At 36.0% G+C, this 20575-nt stretch overlaps 2 protein-coding genes across 3 annotated transcripts in view; one reads left to right on the forward strand and one right to left on the reverse strand.

Annotated features, from left to right (window-relative positions):
- The first annotated feature begins 241 nt into the window (after nucleotides 1–241).
- LOC129282212 (uncharacterized) lies at nucleotides 242–16115 on the forward strand. 2 transcript variants are annotated; one of them, XM_064112747.1, is made up of 10 exons: nucleotides 242–397; nucleotides 1913–1987; nucleotides 3135–3267; nucleotides 3768–3937; nucleotides 4569–4674; nucleotides 6346–6516; nucleotides 6860–6895; nucleotides 7759–7870; nucleotides 9725–9811; nucleotides 11187–16115. In XM_064112747.1, exons 1-10 carry the CDS (start codon nucleotides 381–383, stop codon nucleotides 11309–11311), a joined length of 1032 nt encoding a protein of 343 aa, XP_063968817.1. In that variant the 5' UTR covers nucleotides 242–380; the 3' UTR covers nucleotides 11312–16115. The 2 variants fall into 2 exon arrangements, with proteins under 2 accessions (XP_063968817.1, XP_063968818.1); XM_064112748.1 differs by having other exon boundaries at nucleotides 266–397; nucleotides 3135–3235.
- A 2420-nt stretch (nucleotides 16116–18535) lies between these two features.
- LOC129282279 (uncharacterized) overlaps nucleotides 18536–20575 on the reverse strand; it is a 42993-nt gene continuing 40953 nt past the window's right edge. The window contains exon 21 of the mRNA XM_064113316.1: nucleotides 18536–20039. Within this exon, the coding sequence (XP_063969386.1) occupies nucleotides 19903–20039 (137 nt within the window). The 3' untranslated portion in view covers nucleotides 18536–19902. The remainder of the gene's footprint in view (nucleotides 20040–20575) is intronic.

The raw sequence follows: 20575 nt of genomic DNA on the forward strand, positions 1-20575 counted from the left end.
TGCAAATGCAAACACACTGCCTTTTCATTCGCATCTTATTATTTATTATATCTAAAAAAAACTCTAAGGAGTTGTATTTGTTCATATAAACTACCGTGGTTGTCATTTTGATAATAAGATTAAAATAAACTTAAGTAATCTTGTTGAAAATCCGAAATTGTGTTGAAAACCTTTTTTTTTACACCAAAACCAAAGAGGTTTTACATTGAAAGTTAAAAAAGCGACTAATCTGGCAAAGGTCACCTGATACAATCCATGGATGATCACATGATTTGAATGCAATATCAACAGAGCTGTGATTGTGAAAGTAGCTAGGCCTAGGCCTAGGGAGTCCGGTAGGGAGTAAGGGACTGGTTATTTCATTTCTTCAATAAAACATCATGTCAAACTTTATTAGGTGAGGATTCCTTGGAATATTTATTTTCATAATGCAGTAGTGCAATCACCAAATCCATGAAAATGGATTCACCAGCTCACTCGGTACAACTACAAGTGAAACAAGTATACCGTATGGCGTAAGGGTACTAGTATTCAACCCGTTTGGAGAGTTTCCTCAAATATATAGAAATATAGAATTTACCTGAATTTCAGACCCGTCTTATTTCCAAGAGCAAATGCTGGTTATTCTTTTTCCGTTATTTTTTTCTTCAACCAGTAGACTGTGTGCGCGGGCGATCGAATTATACGGCGACGGATTTTAGTACTAGTATTCAACCCGTCGGCACTAGTATTCAACCTAGCGATGAAAGATGGCCCTGTCTCTCAATCTGCCCTTGTCCCATCCGACTATGGACTAGACCATTTGAGATGAGACCAAACAGGGAATTAATCAAAGCCAGAGACTTACATAGATCTAGATCTAATTTAGCAATCTAAACCCTTTTGAGATTTGCTATCAATCCTCACTAGGTTGAATACTAGTACCATTCAGTGCAAAAGGCCATCGCCGCATAATTCGATCCTCCGCGCATACAGTCGACAGATTGATAAAGAAAATACCGACAACAGATTACCCTGGACATAACAAAGGTATGAAATTAAGATAAATTCCCTATTTCTAAATATTTTGGGGAATATGTCAAAATCTTTGAATTATGCCGGGTTGAATACTAGTACCCATACGGTACATTGACTTGAGTTATCATTAGTAGTCAGGGCCAGGCAATGGGCACGGGGCGGGCGTACGTTTCATGAAAGTAGTTTCATCAACATTTCTGTCCGACAAATTGTCAGATCTGACAAATTCCCTTGATTTTGATTGGCTGAAAAGCACTGTTGCTATGGTAACTAACGGAAAAAACGTCAGACAATTCCTTTCATGTCAAAATGTTAACTTTTTGTTCATGAAGGCATTTGACAATTCATTCATGGGCAGGAATAACCATCTTTTGGGCAGATTTATTTGAAGATTTTTGATATTTGTCTAAATAGGTAATTGGATTGTTCCTCCTCTTCCTCTTCTGCTTGTTCTTCTGTCTCCCTTTCCTCTTGCTTTTCTCTCTCTCTCCTGTTCTATCTCTTCCCTTTCCTCTTGCTCTTCCTCTTCTGTTTCTTATTCCTCTTCTCTTTTTCTTCTTTTCTCCTTATTCTTCTTCTTTTTCCTCTTCTATCTCTTCCCTTTCCTCTTTCTCTTCTCTCCCCTCCTCTTCTTTCTCTTCTAGTCTTCTAGCTTCTTTAATTTATTCATCTTCTCATAATACATCTTCTCCTCATACTTCTTCCTTTTTTCATCTTAATCATCTTATCTTCTTCATATCCTTCTTCTTCTATCTCTTTCCTCTTGCTCTCCTCTCCCCTCTTCTTTTTCTTCGTAGTCTTCTTCTCATCATACTTCTTTCCCTTTTTGTCATAATCGTCTTACCAAGTGCTGGTAAAATAATTTTTATTGTTATTCAAATTTATTTTCATCCAGACCAGGTAAAATTGCAGGATTTGGGATACCTCTCCTTGATTTCATAGCAGATGTTGATGACAAATTACTTATGAGGTAAGTTTTACTTTTTGTCTTTGATTTTTTTTATTTACGAAATAAACTAATTTGGTTCCAAAAGGAACTGATCAAAATTTAGAGCACTGCACAAATTCTGCTCAAAATGTCAAAATGAACAATATTTTAACACAGGCTAGCTTCAATAATCTTTACTAAAGCACATGTCATTAAAGAGAAATTCCAGTATTTGCAGTAAACACTGATTTCATGAGAAAGTCTGTAAAACAAGGCTTAATTGTCAGTATATCATCGAGGATCTAGATCTGGTACAGTTACATAAACTGAACTTTGTGAAATCTTGAAATCTACGCTGAAAAATGTTCACACTGAAGATCACCAACACAGATAGGCACACGTGGGACAGTGTATTATTATTGCTAAAATAAAGACCCGACGGAAGTGACCGAATCCGCGCTTATTTTGCTTATTTCTCAGCAATCACACAATTTCTTCCAGAATCCTTTGGCACATATTTTTTATTCATACAAACAGACACTTAGGTGTTCATTATATTAGATTCTGTAAAAAGTCATTTTTAGATCGTTACCAAAACTGGAATTTATCTTTAATTAAGAGATTGGTTCAATCGCAGAGAGGCTGTATAGCCACTCGCATCAATTGGTTTCGGAATCCAAAGTCACAAAATTATGAAAAGAAAGACCAATAAAAATGAAATGGGATTAAACAAACTTCCCAGGAGATGCAGTTCCGAATGCTCTAATAATCGCCCAGGTAGGCCTACCTGTGTGTGTTATAGGAGGTTTGTATCATCTTTGTCAAAATTGGTAACTATGGTATAATTGGTAGGCCCTATTTCATATTACCATTAAAGTGCAAATTAATCTATTAAGCTAGTGCCTTTTGATTGAAAACATTTATTTGTAAAATAGCAACCATAGGCACTGTGATGACCGCAGCTGATCCGGGGTGGGCCACCCCCCCCCCCCCCATCCCCCTCAACTGTCCGCAAGAAAAAGGTGAAAATATTAAAACAAACAAATAAAAAAGTGTGTCCAATTTTCTGGCTATGGTTACTCCCCCCCCCCCCCATGCCAAGTAGGAGGGCATGCATTAAGTTTATTGTGATGACATTTTTTTTTGCTTTCAAAAGCAGTGGTGACCATATTTCTTTTTTTTCCCTCAGATATGGACTAGAATGTAACGGTTCTAACCAAGCAACTGAAGATCAGAAAGGAATATATGATGAGTTGTCACATCATCCCGGAGTACAGATCATCCCTGGAGGTGCGGTTCCTAATGCTCTAAGAATCGCCCAGGTAGGCCTAAGTGTCTGTGTTAGAGGAGGTTTGTATGTCATCTCTGTCTGCTTGCAGATGTGCTTATTGTCAGCCCCGAGGGCGGGGGCACTTGCATTGACGAGTGGATACCATGCACGACCAAAAAGACATGTAAAAAGGATGTCTTTTTCAAGATAGGGCACGTTACGTACGTATCTATTTCGCTCATAAGGCTACGTGTTTAGGGTCAAATTTGCGAGGGTATAAAAAAGACTAAAATTGTTTATGATAAAGGATGTACTTTTTGCCCCAACAGTCAACACTACGTGTTTAGAGTCCTATCGACTTGTACGAGGTGTGGGAGGTAGGGCCGTCCTAAACCCAATGATGTAGGTAAAGGTAAAACCGACGACCGAAGTCTGTGACATATAACAAGTAAAACATCGTTCAATCTGTATATAGGCCTAATGTGACCTTACTATAAAACACATGTAGCTGGATTTTTCTGTGACAGAATGTGTAATGATTTCAACACACAGTGGCTTCTGGGCATTCCTAACATTACAATGTCCTTTGGATGTATTGGAAATGATGCTTTTGGTGAGGTGCTGACCAATAAGTCTCGATCAGAGGGAGTTTGTGTGCAGTATCAGGTCCACCCGACACAACCGACAGGAACATGTGCCGTACTGATTACAGGACAGAACAGGTACTGTGTATACACAGGGTCATTAAGAAATCAAATAAAACAAAATCAATCAATCAACCAATCAATCGACCGACCAATCAAATAGCAATCAATGAATCAATAACAAAGAACAATTAGTTAATCAAATAAATAAACCAATATATCAATCAACCAATCAATCAGTCAATAGAAAATAATCAATAAACTAATCTATCAATAAACAAATCGATCAATCAATCAATCAATCAATCAATCAACCAATCAAATCAATAGATCCATCAATTAATTTATCAATCTGTCAACTGATCTATCAATCAACCACAATCAATCAATCAATCATTCAATCAATCAACCAACCAACCAAGTGAGTGTGATAATTTAATATTACCTGAGATTGGTTGCTTGATTTATTGATTGATTAACTGGTTGATTATGTGATTGGGGGTGCATAATTGATTGCTTGATTGGGTGGTGCGTTTGTTAGTTGACTGATTGATTGATGATGAGAAATCATTACATGGATACATGAGCAAGTTCATGTTTGATTTTGGAATGGTAACTGAAGAGAATATTGATGAATTGCTTGGAAAGTGAGCAAGTAGACTTCATGTTCTGTTTATCTTTGCATTTCCCTTTTCCTGTCATATGTTAGATGCCTGGCGGCCAACTTTGCAGCAGCCAGGCACCTGTCGTCAGATTTCATTTTCAAGGATGAGACCTGGAGCAATATCACAAGTGCCTCATACTTCTATCTGGTGGTAAGTTGAACACATTCTTCGAAACCATTTTAATATCATATTGAACAAATTAAAAGAAACCCAAATACTCTTAACTCAGTTCTTTGCATTGTGAAACCCATAGCTGCAGGTTCAAAGGTGGTGTGCCCATGGTGATTTTACTTTGTGAACTTAATGTTTGAAAAGGCAATAAACAAAATATTACAATATTGGAGGGAAAATGTATTCATTGCGATCGATGCACAATTTTTTCATTTAGAGTTTCAACCAGAGTTGACTGAAGCAAGCCAGCATCAGTGACTAGTTGACTGTACGGCGATTTAACCTTAAGAAGAATGTTGGATTTTGCAATTTTTGTCTGGCCCACCCGAGGTGAAGGCGAGACTTAGGGATCCAAATGTCGTCCGTCACAAACATGACACATAAGTTTGTAACCGTAAGTCACTTTTCAACCAAACTTAGATGGTAGATGTACTTAGGGGACCTGCATGTTATGCTGCAGTCAGAGGTCACATGTTACAGTCAAAGGTCATTTTCAGGTCAACGTTAAAGTTTACATGCAAGACTCTCTTATGACACATAACTCTGCATCCATAAGTTGATTTCAAGTCAAACTTGGGTTGTAGCTGTACTTAGGAGACCTGCATGTTATTGTCATTACGTCAAACCCCCGTTTGGAGAAAGACGGCAGTTCAGATTGCAAACTGCGGTTTTATACCCCATTTTACGTTTGGAAATCCCAAAAATCATTTCCAAGCCCTGAACAACCCTGCTTGGCCAGGTAATCCCCGCTGTCTCAATTTCACCTCCACAGGCCAGTATATGAGCATTGAGCCAAGGACGAAATGATAAACAACAGCTGTGCTATTACGTAAGACTTCTCTGCCTGTAGTAGGACCTTCGGAATGAAATTATTGTATTCGATATTTAATCACGTTTTCAAAGGCATATTGCATTCAGAAATCCAACGTTAGTCCATTTTCAATTTCGAACTAAGAAAATCGACCTCGAAATAAGGAAAGTAAGGGAATAAAAATGACGGCATGCTTTGCAGGGACCGCGCTCAGCGCTGCGCATGCATCCCATCGTGTGTGGCCCCCTGCTGTGACTGTATATGCCGGGCTGTTGTGTTATCTTCGGACCGAGGTCAAGAAACAGGTGTTTTGATACTTAAATTGCTTGCTTGGGGGCAGTTAGGGTTTGTCATACTTGGAGAGGAGAATTGATGAAGAGGGAAACAGGGGTATAGTGTTCTCAAATGGAGGTTTTCGTCATGTGTACAGAGGTCACATGGTAAGGTCAAAGGTCATTTGAGGTCAACATTAAAGTTCACATGGCATTGCAAGACACTCTTATGACACATAACTCCGCATCCATAAGTCAATTTCAAATCAAACTTGGGTTGTAGCTGTACTAAGGAGACCTTAAACATTAAAGTTTACATGCAAGCATCTTACGACAAATGTTATTCCATCCCAGTTATTTCACAATGAACTTTTGATACAATTCTGTTGCGTGCCCTTGCAAATTGGATATTCTGGTCATTTTCCCAAGTGGACAAGACACAACATCGCTTATGCCTTGTTTTACATTTGTGTCCTTGCGAAATCTTCGCAAAACATTTGTAAGCCCAGTGAAAACGCCACTTCAGGTTTACAGTATATATTATTCCCTCTTGTTCCTCTATTTCAGGGCTACTTCATCCATACATACCCATCCATTAGCAGAGATATAGCAGACTTCACAAGGAGAGAAAACAAAGTATTAACAGTGAACCTATCCGCTGTCTACGTATGTGAGCAGTCGGCCGATCTCTTAAAGCAGATCATAGAATGTGCTCAGTATGTCTTCGGAAATGAAGCAGTAAGAAACATTTTCTTTCTTCCATTTTATTGCCCAGTTGAAAATCTTGAAAGCAAAAACAGCACTCCGAAACTCCCCCCCCCCCCCCGCCCGTAACACGGCTGCCCTACTCTTTTCTTGACTACCGGTATCCCCCCCCTTAACAATGTATATTGTAGTGCAGTTCGTAAACTTAAAGCTTATAGGGAAAAGAAAATAAGTGAAGGAAATCTAATAAGAAAATTTACTTGTATTTCTTGACTCTTTATATTCTGTTAACCTCGTTTGTTGATCTATTTTTGCAAATGAATTCAACTTTATGAAGAGTTGAAGTCAAAAATATATTTTTTCTCTTTATTCATAGGAACTGCAAGCTTATGCAAAGGCATCGGGTTGGCAGGTGAGAAATATGCTTGTTTGTTTTCTGTTTAATACTGTGCTTTATCTTGCTATATCCTTTTCATGATTAGAACAGATATAATTAAGATTGTTATGAAGGGTGAGAATTTTCAGTACCTCCCACTTTACTGTGAAACAGCCATTATTTTTTGGATAATTTATTTCTACTATACATCTTTGACTTCAAAGGCAAATTAATTATATATTTCATTTACATTATCATACAATTCAATTATTCCTCTACATTTTGATACCTAATATGTGACGAACACTTCACACATAGTGAGCTAGACGAGTTTGAAATTTTAATGTAAAAAATCCTGATACGACGACAGTGCGTATTCGACGATTGGCTCATTAGCATTTCTTTTGTATTCTTTGATAGATTCTCTCACTGATCCCTGAAATGATAAAGAATTCAGATTCACACGTGTCTGCGCAAATCGTTTCTGATATGCCTCAGTATTTATTGTTTGTAATCTGCCATGCGTGAATGATTTGCTTAGCTGTTGGTTTCAAATTAGAGATGAAATTCCACTCTTGACATGAGTATCAAATTTATATTAAAGCATATTTAATAATTGTGAAATCTATCTCTGAAAACAGGTTTCCTTTTTTGTGGGAGGCACTGTATACCAAGAAAATATGAATCAGAAATAAAAATCAGAAGTGAATACCTATGTTCATAATTGTAATGATATGTTCAATATGTTATTTACATGTAGCCGTTTGACTGTGAGTTGCAGATTTTTATATACCATTTCAGACAAAATCGATTAAAAACATTGTAAGCACCATATAAATGTTGCATATTATTATTTTATTATTATAACGATTAATTATGATTCTTTCCATATTTTGTAGGACACCGAGGAATCAGTTATGACGAAGATGAGCAAACTTCCATCAAAATCTTGGACTTCCCCAAGACATGTTATCATCACGCACGGTTCACAGCCAACTCTGTGGTGTCATGGTAAATAAATCAAATGTGTTGAACATTTTGACCCAATTTTTCATAATGGTGCACTAAATAAAGTCATGGTTTAGACCTGAAATTATTGTGAGTCAAATGTGACAATTTTGCATCCAATGTTTATATTTTCCTTCCATGATCTCTTGTTTATTTTTGTACCTGTATTTTTCCATAAAATATGTGCGTCCTACCCCATGTTTGTGGGACCTTCATGAAATTTTCTGTCTCTGATTTCTTGTTCTCTTGACAGTCTGTAATGCTCTCAAATGATCATGACTTCGTCAGTTTTATGAAGTAATTAAAAACTTGAGAAAAATGGGGGTCGGATGTACAAAAAGGTTGATTATTTTACGGAATTGCCCTTTAGTATATTACAGAAAATTTAAATCACCTCTCGACAAGATTTATTTTGAGTTTTAAATTGCAGGCATACATTGGTGTTTTTGTATAATCAAAATAATTATGCAGTCTTCCATAAATGCACTCAACTATAATATAGTGCTTTTTGTGTGACAAGGTTAACTGCACACTCTTCTGCAGTGACAGAGTGACATCACAAAGCTGTTCATTAAGAAATTTTGACTTGATTTATCTGTCAAATGTGAAACACATTCTGCAGTTGATAAAAATACTTAAAGGAGAATGAAACCCTTGAAACCAGCTGAATCCATATCAAAGAGAAAAATCAAACAAACATATTTTGAAAGTTTGAGGAAGATTGAATGAATAATAAGAAAGTTATGAGCATTTGAATATTGAGATCACTAATGCCATGTAGATCCTCTCATTGGCAATGCGACCAAGATCTGTGATGTCACACACGTACAACTCCCTCATTACTTTAGTACTTATTTCACTTATATTCTCACTTTTATACAGTCTATCACCAGGTGAGGTGTTCTCTTTATGAGAGGACAAGTACAGAGGTTTCACAACATTATATCATTGATGAATTGTTTGTCATATGATTAGAATGAGCAAAAAGAGATGTTTTGGGGTATATTTTCAGTGTCCAAAAGGGGAGAGTTGTTCATCTGTGACATCATAGATCTTGGTCGCATTGCCAATGGGAGGATCTCCATAGCATTAGTGATCTCGACATTCAAATGCTCATAACTCTTCTATTGCTAGTCCTATTTTACTCAAACTTTTGTTGATCTTATTCATTGATTTTTTTGCTTTCACAAAAGCTAACTTGCTCCAAGAGTTTCATTCTCCTTTAATTAGTATTTTAGAATTCAATTGAATATGCCCATGGTTTGATGTTTTTGCTGATAAAGGAAATTATTATTCAGGCTATCTCACTTATAATGCCAAACCAATGTCCTGTTTTATAAAGACTTGTTACAAAAATGCTCATCTTACCAAAAATAAGAAAATCAACGAGGGGCACATATAAAGCATATTGCTTTATGTCTCAACATCCAAGTAAGTACATTGTGAGTAAGTAAAGTAAGTAAGTAAACAAGAAAGTGAGTAAGTACATGTAAGTAAGTAATAAATCAAATATGGAAAATTGCCAATGGTTGGCGAATTTAACCTTTTGTAAGCACATACATTTCATCTATTGGCTGCCATATATGTATTTTTGTTTTTGACATGAATAAATCATGAATATAGTAATTGCCTTTCGGATGAAGGTTGAAGTTTGAAGCTGGCTTTGAGATGAAATGGATAATAGATGGGTCCTAATAAATGAATAAATAAAGCTGGATCAATAAAATTGGAGGTATTTCATCTCCTGACAGTTTATAACAATCCCAAAGAACCAAATCTTCTCCACCAGTTGCACAAATCCATTATTGTGAAACACTTCACGATATATTTATTATTAAATTTACAAATACAATGTAGGTAAAACAGTCCAGTCATTTGAAGTTCCAAGGATTTCCGAAGATAAGATTGTTGATACTTGTGGTGCTGGAGATGCATTCGTTGGAGGTAAGTCTTATAGAATCGGTGTGTCCATTTCGAAGGAAATGTCCCAAATTTCGGATCATTTTCAGGTAATTTTCGGGACTACAATTAAATGTAGGAACTTTCAATATTCATGTTATATTCATAATTGTTTGCCTTAAAGTTATATGTAGTTCAAAATTTTCTGCTCGCGCTCTGCGCACGCATTTTGTTATTTTTTTCTTATTTTGAAATTGAAAAAAGTGCATTCAACATAAAAGGTTAAATTCCTTGATTTTAGTCACTTGGACCAAGTTTAGGCTCGCCTTGTTATTATCCAATTTTTGTTTAAAAAAAAAGTCTGAAAATTCCAGGAAATGTCTATGAATTTCAGGAAATTTGTTTTGGATCTGTGAAAGCACTGTTTAGAATTTTATTTCATTTATCATCATTAATAAATTGCACCTCTGTGAAATGTTATATAATTGGTGTTTCCATTGTTACGATTGCCCACATTGAATTTTAGTTCAGGGTAACTTGTGTTCAGTTTGAATGAGACAATTTATTTTTTTTCAGTTAGGTTTTGTGTCAACATCAAAAACCTAAACCAAATATCAAGATTTTGAATTTCAATTTAAACAAAAAGAAGGAAATTTCTGTTTCCATATGAAATGATTTGTTATCTATGAGGAATCAGAAAATATTCATAAATGTTTATATGAATAGAAAATGATAAAATATTAAAGCAACAAAGTCAATGCAGTCAATTCATTGCCAAACATATGCCACAATTGACCAAGAATTGAGATTTACAACCGTGCAGTGCTATTATGATCCGATCATGATCTACCTTTTAAATTGATTTCTTTAACTTACCTACAATGTATACCATGACTGAAACCCAGGTTAATCTAGGTTATGAATTTGATTTTTGACCTAAAGGAGGGGGGGGGGGCCTGGGGGCGGGAGGATGTACCTTGTTTGTGGGGTGACATGACACTTGTTCCTGCGAAAATTGCTCCTAGCTTAATTTCTTCTATTAAAGAGGGAGTGTTAGGGTTAAAAATAGGGACGAGAGACCTGCGGGTCACAGTTCTGTGTGCGCGCCCTTCTAGGCGACCAAGATTGGCTGGCTCCTCCAACGCGCCTTTGAATGTCTTTGACAGACATATGGCGCTATACAAATGCTGTGCATCATCATCATCAGGATTGCATTAGGGTTTTATGTTGGATGTAGGGTTAGGTTAAGGGTAGGGTATAGTGTTAAACCATGGGTTGAAGTTGGTCATTCGATTAATGTGTGGAATTCTGAAAGGAGCAATAGTCGCTGGAGCAAATGTTATGGAATCTGTTTGTGGATTTAATATACGATTTTAGCTATTATGATATATTTTCCCTTTATTTTTTGTTCACTTTGTAGGGTTTCTGTCCCAGCTAGCTCAAGACAAGACGATCGAAGAGGGCATACGATGTGGTCACTATGCGGCTGGACTTTCCATACAACAGAGAGGAATGACCATTAAAGGGTCACCTGACTTTAGATGACCTTTGCATATAATGTGTTTATTGTAAAACAGGGTCATCTAGCTGTCAATGCTCAGAACTCATTTAATGAATATTACATGGTTATTACCATCATGATCCTTGAACTATCAATTTTTTAATTTCTTTTAAGAGTCATAATTTTGCCACTTGAACAACTGCCAGTATTTAAGAGTGTCCTGATTTGTGATACTCACCCTAGGATTAAATAGGTGCACATACAGACTTACATGACCATTACGTCTCATTTAATGACCATGACAAGATTTTAGTGACCATTGACTGTTTTATGAATAACCATCAATATCACATAGGTGATCATTGCTTCTCATTGAATGAATATTACAAGATCACCTATATTTGGGTGACCAGTACTGCTCAATGACTGACCATCAATATCGCCAAGACTCAGATGACCATTAATGCTCCCTATCATATGACCATTACAGGATCACCTATATTTGGGTGACCATTACTGCTCAATGACTGACCATCTATATCGCCAAGACTCAGATGACCATTGATGCTCCCTATCAAATGACCGTTACAGGATCACCTATATTTGGTTGACCATTACTGCTCAATGACTGACGGTGACCATCAATATCGCCAAGACTCAGATGACCATTAATGCTCCTTATCAAATGACCGTTACAGGATCACCTATATTTGGGTGACTATTGCTGCTCAATGACTGACCATCAATATCGCCAAGACTCGGATGACCTTTAATGCTTTCTATCAAATGGCCATTACGGATCACCTATATTTGGGTGACCATTACTGCTCAATGACTGACCATTGGTCTCATCAAGACTCAGATGACCATTAATGCTCCCTATCAAATGACCATTACAGGATCACCTATATTTGGGTGACCATTACTGCTCAATGACTGACCATTGGTCTCATCAAGACTCAGATGACCATTAATGCTCCCTATCAAATGACCGTTACAGGTTCACCTGTATTTGGGTGACCATTACTGCTCACTGACTGACCATCAGTCTCATCAAGACTCAGATGACCATTAATGCTCCCTATCAAATGACCGTTACAGGTTCACCTGTATTTGGGTGACCATTACTGCTCACTGACTGACCATCAGTCTCATCAAGACTCAGATGACCATTAAAGTGATCATTTCACTTTGTTCTGATTTAAAAAATTATCATTTTGGTTCTTGAAAATGGGCTTAACATTAGGCTTATAGTGTAAAAATACCATCCCAAAAGTTTCAAAGTATTATATCCACAGGATCAATTTTAAAACCTTAAAGATGTAAACCAAAGTTTGAAAATAATTGGGAGTTGGTTTCAATGACTATGTGTATACAGTGAACCTGTGCACCACAACACACAAACTCTAGATGAACACAGCATGGCCTACATACAGTGTGTACAAGGTATACACTGAATGTCCAGTGCAGCTAATAGCGTGTGTGTGTAAATAGGAGATACACACAACAGAAGGCAGTCAAAATAGCCAACAGACTTTTTGAATTGGAGTAAACTGGTCATAAGCTTAACCTGTCTACTAGACGGTTCTCATAATCAAGCTAATAAATTGCTACTTGTATCTAAATTAGTTTTTCATTCTATATTGTGGTTTGTTTCAGGGTTTTTGAGGACAAATACATGCACTCATACACATGTTTTGTCTCAGTTTGAGAATTTTTTAAATCAGCTGCTCACAAAGTTAAACGATCCCTTTAATGCTCCCCATCAAATGACCACTACAGGATCACCTATACTTGGGTGACCGTTACTGCTCACTGACTGACCATCAGTATCGAGACTCAGATGACCATTAATGCTCCCTATCAAATGACCGTTACAGGTTCACCTGTATTTGGGTGACCATTACTGCTCAGTGACTGACCATTGGTCTCACCTAGACCTAGTTGACAATTGCTTCTCATCGAATGACCACTACAGAATCACCTAGATTTGGATAACTATTACTGCTCACCGACTGACCATTAATCTCACCTAGGATTAGATGACCATTGCTTCTCATCAAATGACCATTACATCCTCACCTAGACCAGTGGAGTATGCAGGATTTCTGAAAGGGGGGGGGTAGGTTCAAGCTGAAAGAAATGGTGACAACCCAAAAAAAAGGTCTTCAATATATTTTAGTTTTTTTTATTATTAGGGGCAGGGGTTGGGTATCAAAAAAATTTAAGGGGGGGGGGGTGGGTTTGAACACCTATACCCCCCTGTGTATGCCACTGACCTAGACTTAGATGGTCATTACTGCTCCTTGCCTGCAACTGTTGTATCAAAAGCCTTGCCAAGAATTAATAGAAAACTAAAATTGTGCCCATTTGGGATATGAAACGTTCTTTACTGTGACAATAATGTATCTACAGTGTAATTATCTGTTTATTTCATGAGGTGACTCCACGTTGATAAATGACTGTAACTTTTACTATGTACCTCTATGTTTATAATGAATAATAGTAATAAAACATACCATTTCCAAATTATACATTTACTTTATGAGAAGTCTCCATTGAAATGATGACACAGTATATGAAATCCTATTAACATTGTCTATATGGTATGATTTCATTGAAAATTTGGAAATATTTAGCCTTGTGATGTGAGTGCCAGAATGTAGAACACAGTTACCCTACTGAAAATTATTCAGTTAAATTGAACTGGTTTCATATTATGTTTACATTTTGATCTGATTCCATTGACAAAACAATGTAATATTTAGGCGTTTGGAAAACAATATTAATACATACATTGTGTCAGAGATTTATAATATATTAAAAATATTCAATTTTCAAGGTAAATGTTTGTTTTGTGAAGTTATTCCATTTACAATTTAGTTGCATGATTGAATGTAAAATGTAATCAAAATAACCAATTTTCAAATTATGTGTTTATTTTGTGAACTGATTCAATTGACAAATGAATGTACATGTACTTTGTGCCATATGAAACAAACACTGTCAATTATGCGATAAAAATCTCTCATTTTAATCTAAAAAAAAATGTTTATGTAGTGAGGTGACTTCATTGATGACTAAAATCCTTTTCAGAATAAAATTTTACTTTGTGTGATAACACCATTTAGAGAATAACTCTAATTGAGCCATATGGAAAACTGAATTACACAAGCATTAGAATAAACCACATTTACGTCGACTGATTCATTAAAGGTAAATGCTAGTTTTGGTAACGATATCAAAATGAGTTCGTATAGAATCCATTGAAATGACCACCAAAGTGTCTGTTTGTATAAACAAGTGGAATGCCTCTGGCCGTCTCACCTGCATCACGCGATTCAATATAGCAGCAGTGCTGATTTTGAAAACTACTATAACTCGCACAAGATGTTCAGTGATACTTGGTTACTCTTATTTCCACGTTTTATGAACTAGACCAATACACTTATAGAGATATGATGGCAATTCAACAAATACCCCCAACGTGGCCAAAGTTCTTTGACCTTACATGACCTTTGACCTTGATCATGTGACCTGAAACTCGCACAGGATGTTCAGTGATACTTGATTACTATTATGTCCAAGTTTTATGAACTAGACCAACACACTTTCAAATTTATGGCTGTAATTCAACAAATACCCCAATTTGGCCAAAGTTCATTGACCCTAAATGACCTTTGACCTTGATCATGTGACCTGAAACTTGCACAGGATGTTCAGTAATACTTGATTACTATTATGTCCAAGTTTCATGAATCAGATCCATAAACTTTCAAAGTTATGATGGTAATTCAACAGATACCCCCAATTCGGCCAAAGTTCATTGACCCTAAATGACCTTTGACCTTGGTCATGTGATGTGAAACTCATGCAGGATGTTCAGTGATACTTGATTAACCTTATGTATAAGTTTCATGAACTAGGTCCATATACTTTCTAAGTTATGATGACATTTCAAAAACTTAACCTTAGGTTAAGATTTTGATGTTGATTCCCCCAACATGGTCTAAGTTCATTTACCCTAAATGACCTTTGACCTTGGTCATGTGACATGAAACTCAGGCAGGATGTTCAGTAATACTTGATTAACCTTATGGCCAAGTTTCATGAACTAGGTCCATATACTTTCTAAGTTATGCTGTCATTTCAAAAACTTAACCTCAGGCTAAGATTTGGTGTTGACGCCGCCGCCGCCGCCGCCGCCGTCGCCGCCGCCGTCGCCGTCGGAAAAGCGTAGCCTATAGTCTCACTCTGCTATGCAGGTGAGACAATAAAACGCATGTGCCAAAGGATTCTGGAAGAAATTGTGTAATTGTTGAGAAATCAGCAAATAAGCACAGGATTCGGGTAGAGCGTCGGGCCCGACGCTCAAAGCAATAATTATACACTGTCCCACGTGCGCTTATCTGTGTTGGGGAAGTTCAGTCTGAACATTTTTCAGCGTAGATTTCAAGATTTCACAAAGTTCAGTTTATGTAACTGTACCAGATCTAGATCCTCGATGATATACTGACAATTAAGCCTGGTTTTACAGATCGACTTTCTCATGAAATCAGTGTTTACTGCAACTACTGGAATTTCTCTTTAACCAAAATGCAATTTGCAAGTTATCGTAACAGCTTATGTACACATTCCTTATTCTGACTTTTTGAAATACAATGTCTGTGTATTTATGGTTAGATTTTATAAATCAAATTTTATTACTGAGATTTTCGTATATTTTGATAATTTTGTGCAGATTTGTATTTTTGCAAGATAAGGCCAGTTTTGACATTGCAGGAAGTGACTTCCAATCATCTTACCTACCTCAAAATTTCTACAGATTAAAATTCAAAGAATATGAAACATATAGTTTGTACTGCGTTCATATTTTCAAGGTATTCGAAGTATGTTTTTATTGATGATGTGGAAGAGGTTCATCGTGGTGAAGGATTGAGTAGAAGAGATAACCAGTTGTCTCACGATGTATCAAATGTCGCTCTCCAACTACGGTTGATAAATCGTGAGACAACTGGTTAATTTCCTTGTATCTATTATATCCTATCATGGACCTAAGAAGAGATGGACGATTAATGCGAGCCTTTCTTAGATGCAATAATCGTCGCCATCGCCTGATTCTTATGTGCATAGTAATTAGGAAATACAGATGTTTTGACAATTGCGAATGCCATGACTACTACGGCATATCTGATTATTAGCACAAGAACAGTTTTCTTGGTCTTTTTTTTGGGGGGCTGGTGCCCTGATTGAGAATATGCCTTTAATTTAATATGCTTCAGATTTGGAGCAGGAAATTGAGAAGCAGACGATTTTGGTGATATAAAATGAGTTATTATTCAATCTGCAAACTTCCGCATACACATGAGGACCCCAATAAACGTCGAGATTGGGTGATCCTTTTCAGGACCTACACTTGCCCAAGAAAGATACATGGTGTACCATGAAACCTACTACACGACCCCAATAACATTAAGAGGCATGTTCTCTCCATGCTATGTGCCATTAATATCTGGAATATGCTGAGGGAGAAAATTGAAAAATGGATTATAAACACAATATTGCCTCTATCTTAAAATATGCTTCCTTTTTCCCAAATAATACACATGGAACTCAAACTGCACATGGATTTTACAGAATTTAAAGGGGAATCCAGCCTTGGCCATTAAATGTTGTATTGGGAAGGAGAAAAATAAATTAAACAGAATGGTGAAAGTTTGAAAGAAATCGGAGAAGCAATAAGAAAGTTATAGCTGCTTTAAAATTGAGATCACTCATAGTATGTAGATTTCAAATTGGCAACTGGGTAAGTAAATTATGACAAGGGGCAAGGACAACTTTATTATCAGGGATTTGTGGTTTTCTCCTAAGTACCCATTCCCCTGGGGCAGTAATCTAAATATAACCCAGGTAGTAAATTGTTTTATGTCCTCATGAAAGAAAAATATAATTTGATATGAAACTTTTGGGAAAAATGACATTTTAGCCATAATATGTATTGGAGTACATGGAAGAGTAGTCCTTGCCTTACATCACTATGACATCACATATGCGGCCAATTTGAAGTCTCCATGGGTATAGTGATTACCAATTTTTACATCTTTTAAAAATTCATAACTTTCTTGTTGTTTGTCCAATATTGTTCAAACTTTCACCTATCAACTTGTCTGATTTTTCTTTTTCTTATAAAAACAAGTTTTTATTTGGGTAGGATTCCCCTTTAAGTGATTTATTATCTTCTGCGCATACAGTTTTTGAAATATCAACGTCTGATCACTCACTGCTTCAGGCCTTATTCACAGCGACGATCATAGAATCAAAGTAGACAAATATATGAAGAGAATGTTATTCAGATGACAATGGCAGTCACCTGTTAGTGAATTAATTATCTATCGTGTCAATTTTTCATCTGCCAAATGCATGTAAAAGAAACTTCAGTTTTGGGGAAAGTCAATTTTTATTTTTACCCTTCTCAGTCTTTCAATGTATACAGAAAAAATATCATTGTGGGAAAAAAATCTTTGGGAGTAAAGCCACCCAAAGTCTGCAATAGATTAAAAAAGGTACTATTGGACTTGTATAGTACACATATCCACTTTGTTAGGGGCTGAAGGTGCTCCTATATCACAGCGGCTAAGCTAGTCTACTGATTCTGGTGCTCACAGCTTTTTGAGGAATCACTTCCTGCCAGTACCCATTTACCTCAGCCTATGTGGTCTAAGGCACCTGACTATACATATAAAGTCCTGGGTTCGATCCCAGGCCACGGCACCTATGCCCGTGAGCAAGGCATGTTATCAACAATGCTCTTTTATCCTGCATTCAAATAAATGAAAATGCTATATGCATTCTTGGTAACTAGGTGTGCACTTGTTTAAAAAAAAAATTACCTCACCTGGATTGAGTGCAGCACAATGTGGCTAAATTTCTTGCTGAAGGAAAACACGCCATGGCTGGGAATCAAACCCACGTCCCTCAGATCGAGAGACGAGAGTCTTAACCACTAGATCACGACGCCCCCCCCCCCCCCACATATGATTTGGTAAAACTGAAAAGTTTAGCAAAAACCATTCATGGGGGTAGATGTTTGAACATAAGAAAAGTCCCTTCTACTTGTTTCTTTGTGTAGGAAAACGACCTAATGGGCCAAGATAATTCATTAAATTTTATTGCGAATTACAAATTATTTCTTAAGATTATATCAATGTTTAAGACATAAAAACATCTTAGTGAGAGACAATACAGAGAATACATGAAAATACATCATATTTGATAGGATCGACAGGATGTCTTTAATATTTAATTGAGTTGTCCATATAAATGTAAGAAAATTACACCGATTATTTCAACTTAGGCTTAGTACTGTTGAATCTCTACACAAAATATGAAAAATACAATATTTTCTTCTATACTGGCACAGTAATACTAAATGATAATAATAATAATATAAAGATAATGACGATGATGATGATAAAAAATAGACTTCTATTTCAGTAGATAACTATGTAAATCAACACTATTTTCTAACTGGATTAAAAAATATATATATATTACTTCTACATTTATACATAATTTTTATAAACTGAACATTTGAAAAAAAAACACACAAATAACTTCAAATGTGACATCAATAATAGATGTACGACACACATTGTTAAGGCCTATTTCTTCTACCAAAGTCTGGAAATATGAATAACACTTTTCAAATTTCCTGGAATTTCTTAAATTATAAATATTGTAAGGTTGTGGGGGGTAGCTAGCCCACTTCTTTCAATATTCATTTATTTCAACAAAAATATGTTTATGAAGATATACCCTGCTATGAAATATTGTACAGCAGGAATATACTTATAATAAAAACATATATTACAAGATAAAATGACCCTGAATTTCCATGAAGAATGCCCTAGCTCACTTTTTCTGAGTACTATACATTCAGTTACAAAGATCAACGGTTAGAAAATAAGCAATGTTTGTTAAGATGATGGTAAAAACTATCCCTTTTTGGATGGATATATCTTCCCCAGGTTAGCAACATTGAGAGAAGATAGCACATAACATTCATATCACCTCAGAAGAAATTAACTCGTTTGGTGAATTAGGCGAAAAATGATTATTTACTTTACATTCTAAATCTGAAAACAAAGAATGTATATCTGCAAGAAAAAAAGGCTCAATTTCACGTAGCAGAAAACTCTCCTTGCATTTATGAGTAACCCTGTGAATAACATGGAATAATTTTTATAAAAGTGTTTAAGATTGGTAGATCTCAGCTTTAAGCATGAGCATTGGTATATATTGATACATGGAAAAAAATCCATTCTCAAAAAGTATTGAAAAAAACTTGAATAGTAATATATATTTCAGATATTCAGGATAATAGAAATATACATTTTGATCATGTGTCTTTGATGTTGTAATAAAAAAACATCAGAATACATACATTTGAAAAGGAAGGAAGGACGAAAGAAAGAAAGGAAGAAAGAAAGATCAGTTATCAATTGCAAATGTATCTGTTCCCAAAGTCTATCATATCTTTTGCAAATTAATTGGATATATGGGATTGATTACTGATCTCATCTATTGTAAAGTTGCAACATATATCTTGTGAATAATTTCATGCATATCACCCCCCTCAGAGACGAGCGAGGTCCATGGATTTATCCGGAAGAGTGCTTTCGAACGCTGGGTTGTCATGCATGTTATTAACAGGAACCTCGTATTCATTGTCGACGCTGGCCGCAGAGGGGTAATTCTCAATCCCATCAAAATCTGCAAAGAAAGCAACAATATATCGAAATCAATTTTTGGAATATTGAACAGATGTAAGATTTTTTTTTTTTACTCAATTGTAATATTGTTCGCGCGAGTGTTTCATAAAACAAAAGGTCTGTGAGATTTGTTGACGAATTTGCTCTGAGCCAATCAGATGCAAGGATTTCAGTAGCTTAAAACAACAGACAGTGATAATCACTGGCCATTTGTTCCATGAAAAGCTCCCAAGATGAGGCTGTATTATCCTTGTTCAAAGAAACATTTATATCAGTGGCTGCAAAGCACAATCATATATCTTTTTTTTTTCAAATCGTGTAATTTATCGTTCCAAAAGCAGTTTACTGGTTACAAAGATCAATATAACGACAAAACTATAGGCTTCAATATTCATAGAGCGGAATAAACATGAACATGGAATGAACATGGAGTGCCACATATAATGTGAATCAGTATGTACTATAATAGCCCAAACACAATGAACATTTTAAAATAAGCATCAAGAAAAAGCATCATACAAAAAGATGGATTCTGAA

Source organism: Lytechinus pictus, chromosome 18 (assembly GCF_037042905.1).
Source record: "Lytechinus pictus isolate F3 Inbred chromosome 18, Lp3.0, whole genome shotgun sequence".
Classification (NCBI taxonomy): Eukaryota; Metazoa; Echinodermata; class Echinoidea; order Temnopleuroida; family Toxopneustidae; genus Lytechinus; species Lytechinus pictus.